Source organism: Leptidea sinapis, chromosome 28, assembly GCF_905404315.1.
Source record: "Leptidea sinapis chromosome 28, ilLepSina1.1, whole genome shotgun sequence".
Classification (NCBI taxonomy): domain Eukaryota; kingdom Metazoa; phylum Arthropoda; class Insecta; order Lepidoptera; family Pieridae; genus Leptidea; species Leptidea sinapis.
The window spans coordinates 10,102,261-10,109,553 of NC_066292.1; the positions used below are offsets into that span (position 1 = coordinate 10,102,261).

Consider the following 7,293-nt stretch of genomic DNA (forward strand, 5'->3'; position numbering starts at 1 on the left):
TGCCTCCTTAGAAGAAAACTTTATATCACGTAGAAAATTGTCCAACTCATGAAAAAAATGGTAGTCCGTTGGAGCAAGATCTGGCGAATACGGAGGGTGACGAATGGTTTCTAATTGCAGTTCCTGTAGAGTTAAAACGGTTTCTCGTGCTGTATGAGGTCTCTCGTTATCATGGAGTAATAATAGTCGGAGCTGTTTCACTGCCAGATTTGCTATCATGGTTCGAAGTTCGGCACAGTAGACACCTGCCGTTATTGCTTGACGAGATCGGAGAAAGCTATAGTGAATAACACCATGCTGAAACCACCAAACAGTTACCATTACATCTTTATTAAGGTAAGCTTTGCTTTAGGACACTGTGCGGCGTTGGACCTAGAGTCAACCATTGCATTTTTCGCTTACGGTTATCGTAAAGGATCTACTTTTCATCGCATATCACAATTCAATCCAATATTCCTTCGTTTCTGTATCAATTCAACAAGGCAACACAAGTTTCCTCACGCGTTGCTTTCTGCAGAACAGTCAAATCATGAGGTACCGATTTTTAGTTTCTTTTTTTTTATTGATTTGACACAAATGAGTCAATATTGTTGATAAGGTAACGTTAAACCATGCCGCTAATTCCTAGGTTTGGCTCGGCTCGGCTTCCACCATCTCTTTCAATTCATTGTTCACATCACATTCACATTCACCTGTGTCCTGAGGTCTTCCACGTGGTTCGTTCTTGAAATCAAAGTTTACATCACGAATGCGTTTAAACCAAAATCACATGATGTGTTCATTAGCAGTCCCCTCTTCAAACGCAACATTTATATTGCGAGCTGTTTCTACCGCCTAGTTTCGCGTAGGAACTCGTATTCAAAAATCACTCGAATTTTCAAAGTCTCCACCTTTCTTGTCTAAGCTGAATAAAAAAACAACTGAAAGTCGATAATCAAAAATTGCATATTTTATAACAGAAGAACTACATAGGTACCATATGAAAAAAGTTTCACACAAAAATCTAAAGCCATGAAGGTTCTATGTCAATTATAAGTACCTATAAATTCCAGCAATTTATAAGCGAGATTTAAAAAAAATAGTCAAATAAGTTCCATTTCTGACATGTGTACTACAATTTTTGAAGTTATACTTCTTTAGGAGCGTTATGAAAAAATGATGAGAGTGAAATTTTAAGATGCGCGCGCAACACTGTTAAACATTAGTAACAGGGTGAAGTTGGTTTCTAAAATTTTCTGACGTTTTCGACATTCGTTTTTTTTTGGTTTCTTCGTCCATTATTAGGATAGGCAAAGGGTGCAAGCCCGTACAGCCATCTTCGTTATTTAAAAATTAATTTTCAAAGCCATCGTTGCAAGATTTTTACAATATTGTTCATTCTACAAACGTAGAATAGCACGAGGAATAAATAATAATAATAAGGATTTTTATTTTGTTAGGCCAAAGAAGTATAACTTATATAAGTATACTTATATATCTTGCGTGCATACATAAGCACATACACACCTTTGGAAATTTATTTAATTCTCGTCTATTGGTTGTAGTACTCGTACAGTAGACATATGAGTTACAAGAGGCTTATGATAGCTGCAGTATGTTGCAAGTTGTCCAGTTAACCAAATAACATAACTATTAATTCACTCTGAAAATTTTTCCCGAAGAGAACTTTAAAGACGCACAGGTGACAAGTTCGTTTAATACCACATACATCCAAAAATACTAGACGCAACACGCAATATGTGTGCTATATCGACGGCGCCATGTTTTTTTAGCGTTCCGCAGATTAGACCGCCACTTACTGCAACTTGAGTGCTCCTCAAATAGTTGGGTTATTTTTAACAACCGGCATGGCTTTGAACTCAACCACTAAAGGCGCGAGTTAAACCAAATGTTTAAGATTGCTTCGAATATGTTTTGTGAACTTCCGACTGAGATTCTTTCAAATGGAATGCTAACACCGGGTTGTATAAAAGTATATCTTATGTAAGAACTGAAGTGATTGAGAGAAAATAAAATCCGTAATCTTAAACATGATCGATATACTACTAGCTCTTACCCGCAACTTTGTCCGCGTGGAATTGTAACAATTCCAATTCAATTGGGTAGCATATTTTATTTTTTAGACTACTTTACAAATAAAACACACACAATCTGCTACGACTCACTTTAAATTGCTTAATTTAATACATTTTTAATAAACTACTTTATTTTCTTTTTCCATCCTTTGCTAAAACATAAAAAATTTGCGGATTTGATATTTGCCCCATGAAGTTAGTTTGAAGAAAATTTTTTTTAAGTACCTACTTCAAATACTACTACTTTTTTTGTAGTAACTACTTCTACTAGTGTTCTATTTTTTTACAAACCCTACACAATAACAAGAAATTAAAAAAAAAAACAAAAATAATTATTGAAGCAACGACTCGCCATCTGCATATTTCATGAATACAGATGAAGAACTAAAAAATCCTTATTTTAAAATATGATGATCTATGTAAATCCAAAAACAAGATATTTTTTATTGAATATGCAATTGAGTAACAATTTTTTTTTTTCAATTTTCAGGGCGATTAAGGCAACGGAACAATACCATACAGCCTAAGATAAACAAAATATATATTTTTTCAATTCAACTGCAAATGTAAAGGTCTTATTTTAAATAGATTTGAAGTCGGCATTTTTCTTGATTCTATAAAAAAAACTGAAGCTGTATTTGAAACAATATTCGAATATATTTGGCCAATTTAATTCAGAGTTGAGTGTTTACCGAATGCAAAACAGTCGCGTAGGCCGGATATGAAAGCACAGTTGAATAATATTGATGCTGAAGTGGCCACTCCACTGTCGAATAGCAATTGGTTTCAAATTTATTGCGAACCTACTATTGTCCTGTAGCTTCACTCGAGGAAAATGTATTTCGCTGTATAATGTTAAACATAGTTATTGTCAGTAATTATTTGAAACGTCTCAGAGCAGGTTGTTTTCCATCAATTAGTGAATTAATTAATAGTTTAAAAAAAAAACTAAAAAAACACGTTTCAAATAGAAAACCGAACTAAAAAATACAAAAGAGATTTAAAATAAACATCAATTCCTGCCTTATAGACGATAGATGAAAATTGTATACATTAATAAAATACTTATTTTTTATGCAAATTGAAAAATGGAATAATTTTATCAAATTACTGTATTGCCATCCATTCTCGAAAAATCTACGTTGTTTGAGCGAATCGCGTCCAAATGAGTCGATTACAAGCAAACATACATACAGTTGAAGCTAATAAAAAGCGTGTAAAAATAATTAAAACAATTAAGATACGGACTCCTTCAATATCCGTGGACAACAAAAGCTTGTTCTATATTACATTGAAACCACAACGAAATATTTAATAAATATTTATTAGAAAATACATAAAAACGAAAAAATTAAGTGATAAATAACAAAGTACAGTAGAAAAGTACAAAAAAACTAAGAATAGAATATTAGGAAAGATTTCTCGAGTGTAGTTTGGGCCAAATCTGATCGCCTGGTGGTCTGGTGAAGGGACGAACCTGAAAAGAGAATAAATGTATATTAAAGAGCAATCAAAAAAATATCTCTTTTCTTTTTGTTAAGGACAGTCGATGCTGACTTAGGCTAGGATTAGGACTGAGGAAACTTAAATATGAGTGGACACATTGAGGAGTACGAAAGCAGGCAAACGTTACAAAGGTGTCATCGAGAGCAAGGATGGAGAAAGGAAAGGGAATAAAAAATATTTTAGGAAGAAAGGTAAGGATCAATTAACAGTTAACAGTTATTGTGAACAGATTAAGAGTGAAATCGACAAAGCACTAAATATTGCATCAGCGTAAACCTAATATTAAATTTCTGAGATTAATATCCATAAACTCACAAACAAACTGACAGAATTATAGTTTTGGGTTTGGTAACGTTAGTACAATATTCTGTATAAAAATGATTAAACAGTATTAAGTGTGTTTGGCACGTTTACGATATTATTATTTTTGAAGCAGACTTGAAGTTAAGACGCGAAATATTTGCCAGGAACTTGTGGTAAATAATAAGAATCACTATAGCAATAAAGATATTAAACTTACATAGATAACTATGTCCAGTTCTGCAATGATGCTTCCAATCAAAGCTTTAAAATTCGGTCTTCAATTTCATTCTAATTGTTCAATGATCATCACCATTTATCTGATTATGGCTCATACCACTCGTGAAATATAGAAAAGAAGACAAAGATATGAGTATAACGGATAGGTATATTGTTTTATATGCTTAGTTGTTCTCAGCGCTTACGTAGCTGCCTGCATTTCCAGAATTTCCTGCTAAACCTGCGTTATATAAGCCTGCACCGCCTGCTCCAAGACTGGAACGACCACTGTGACCTGCAGATTGGCTATTCACACCATCATCGTCTGCACTGTAACCTCTTCCAGCTCCTAAACCTTGTCCAACGAGTCCATGACCGGAGATTCCTTGTCCAGATAGTCCTTGCACAGAGCGTCCTTGCGCAGATAGTCCTTGTCCAGAGACTGCTTGGCTAGAGAGTCCTTGTCCAGCATGTCTATGTCCTGCGAGTCCTTGGCCTGCGAGTCCTTGGCCTGCAAGTCCTTGTCCTGCGAGTCCTTGTCCTGCAAGTCCTTGTCCAGCGAGTCCTTGTCCTGCAAGTCCTTGTCCGGCGAGTCCTTGGGCGGAGACACCTTGTACAGAGCGTCCTTGTCCTGCGAGACCTTGTCCTGCTAGTCCTTGTCCTGCGAGCCCTTGTCCTGCAAGCCCTTGTCCAGCGAGTCCTTGTGCGGAGCGTCCTTGTACTGCGAGACCTTGTCCTGCTAGTCCTTGTCCTGCGAGTCCTTGTCCTGCAAGCCCTTGTCCAGCGAGTCCTTGTGCGGAGACTCCTTGTACAGAGCGTCCTTGTCCTGCAAGTCCTTGTCCAGCGAGTCCTTGTGCGGAGAGCCCTGAATTTAATCCTGCATTACCAGCATTTGAACTGGCTCCTTGACTATGTCTTCCTGATGCTGATCCAGAGTTCACGCTTTGGACACTTTCGTCCTGCTCATCTGCGTCTTGTGACGCTCCAGATCTGTAGTAACCGAGATGACTGTACCCGTAATTGCCACGGTTGGCATTAGCCATGGCATGAGCGACTGCGTTAGCGGCTGCCTGCGCTGAAGCAGGTCTGTATCTTGGTCTATAACCGGGATAACCATATGCTGACCTTCCAGCGGCCTCTACAGCAGCTGAAACATCGTCATCGTCATCACTTACGCTTCCGCTACGGGACAAACCGTTATCAATATAACGAGAAGGAAGATTTTGTAAATTCACGTTGCCGCCATAAGGGTTTCTGTGGACTAGTCGGGCGCCGCTTCGGCTTACTGCCTCGGCACTATCGTCATAGTCGGCACTGGCAAGGTTAGCTCCCACAGCTCCACTATGGCGTGATACTCCACTTCCAACCCCTGATTCAGCATTATACTGAGCTTGTGGCTTGCCATGATGCACGACAGCGGCTTCTAAGGCATCGCGGTCTACATTGTATGCGTTGGTAAACGCGCAGAGTAAAGCAACTAAGAAGATTGGCGACATTTTGAATATTCCTGAAAAAAACAACTTTTTATTATCAACAAAAATGATACATATTTTAAATGAAATAATTGCAAAAAATTATGGAGCTGTTTGGTTTTGTTAGTATTAAACCTACTTCTTTTACTATGTTAGCTCTATCAACCGATGAATACAAATAGAACACTAAAGATCCTTTGAAGATAATCCGCTTTTATTGGTAATGCCCATCACATTTCCTCATTGTGAAAACTGGAAAGTTCTGGAACTTGCATCCAGATGGTGAGAATTTTATATAATTTTGAAATCGTACAGACAAGTGTGATTATAGGATAACTGAAGCAGTAGGATCAATTTCCATCTGCTCTTGGAGACTTGTGAGTTACCTAATGGTAAGAGCAACACCGGAGGAATCACAATTGTATCAGTTATTATGATGATCTAGCGCATATTCAAGGTACCGGCGAAAAGAACAAAGAAATGAACGTAGTTCCAATGTTTTATTGTACATGAAAGAAAATTACTTGATCTTACGACAGGATAAAAACAATTTTCTGGAATACTTCAATTGAAAAGAATTACTTAAAACCCTTGTGTGTTAAAGGTTGCTATAGTGTAAGTTACTAGACCACAAATTGAAAATGAAGGGATAATCCCCAGATTATTAAATGAGTTAATTTAATTGCAATGATGTATAGTAAATAGCAAGCTGAGTTTTTTGAGCCCGTTCTACTGAGATATGCCTTTTCGAATGGTAATGTTCAAAAAGTACCTGGAACCACCTACTTTAATTAAAAATATTTGATTGAAGCGGTGGAAAACATTCGAGGAGACCAATTTAAAGCTAAGCAGTACGATCGCATAGTTCAAGATGATACACGGGTTTAGTAAGCCAGGGAACAGAGTAGAAGATAAACTGATCCAATTGTAAATTGTTACTTAGACTAGAACCAGGGTGTTTCAAAACAAACGCTTAGTTTAGCCCAGTTTTTCTATAGCAAGAAGGAAATTTGAAATATGATGAAATCACTTACCTTCTGCGTAGAATGCGCTGAATGATTCCACCAAGAAAACCACCTCTTTTATATACATACAAATCAGCGTGCAATAAATTTGCCGTAGTTTAATTTATAGTTTAGATTAGATTTGAGATGATGTAGCGAATGTGATGTGACAGAAATAATCTTGATTTCGCGTTCAGTTTTGCATCGCTGTTCTACTCGTAATCATTAAAGGTATACTTATTACTATGTAGGTTATTTGTACAATTCGTGCTACAGATGTTTTTTCTCTGTAATTCATTAAGTATACTAATATGAAACTGAAGATTATTCTTTATATGTTGGAACGTGCAGTCGGATTTCAATAATTCCTAATATTTATGATGGCCACATTCGTGATGTTTAGTATAAGCTAACACTAGGCTGACACTATAATAAAACAACATAATTTAGAGAACAAACTGATTAGATTCGCTCAACATCAGCTTATAGACAACATATAAACTTAAAATAGAGTATTATAGAGTATATAGGTACTATGTATAACTAAAATTACATTGTATTGACAGATAGCATTAATGTGTTTTTTTTTTACTGAAGACGAGTATAAGCGAGCATACATACGGGTAACCCGATGGAATGTAATTACCACGGCCCATTTAATTTTGAAATCCGACAACACATTAGTACTCGTAGGTGGCAGACGAGGATCGAACCGGG

General features: G+C 36.7%; 1 protein-coding gene across 3 annotated transcripts; it reads right to left on the reverse strand.

Moving 5' to 3' along the window:
- Window positions 1–3,380: 3,380 nt before the first annotated feature.
- LOC126972976 (spidroin-1-like) lies at window positions 3,381–6,684 on the reverse strand. Of its 3 annotated transcripts, none has more exons than XM_050820086.1 (4): window positions 6,607–6,684; window positions 4,831–5,607; window positions 4,102–4,740; window positions 3,381–3,552 (listed from the first exon to the last, which is right to left on the reverse strand). In XM_050820086.1, exons 1-3 carry the CDS (start codon window positions 6,662–6,664, stop codon window positions 4,286–4,288), a joined length of 1,290 nt encoding a protein of 429 aa, XP_050676043.1. In that variant the 5' UTR covers window positions 6,665–6,684; the 3' UTR covers window positions 3,381–3,552; window positions 4,102–4,285. The 3 variants fall into 3 exon arrangements, with proteins under 3 accessions (XP_050676043.1, XP_050676042.1, XP_050676041.1); XM_050820085.1 differs by having other exon boundaries at window positions 4,102–4,755; window positions 6,607–6,683; XM_050820084.1 differs by having other exon boundaries at window positions 4,102–5,607; window positions 6,607–6,682.
- Window positions 6,685–7,293: the final 609 nt, after the last annotated feature.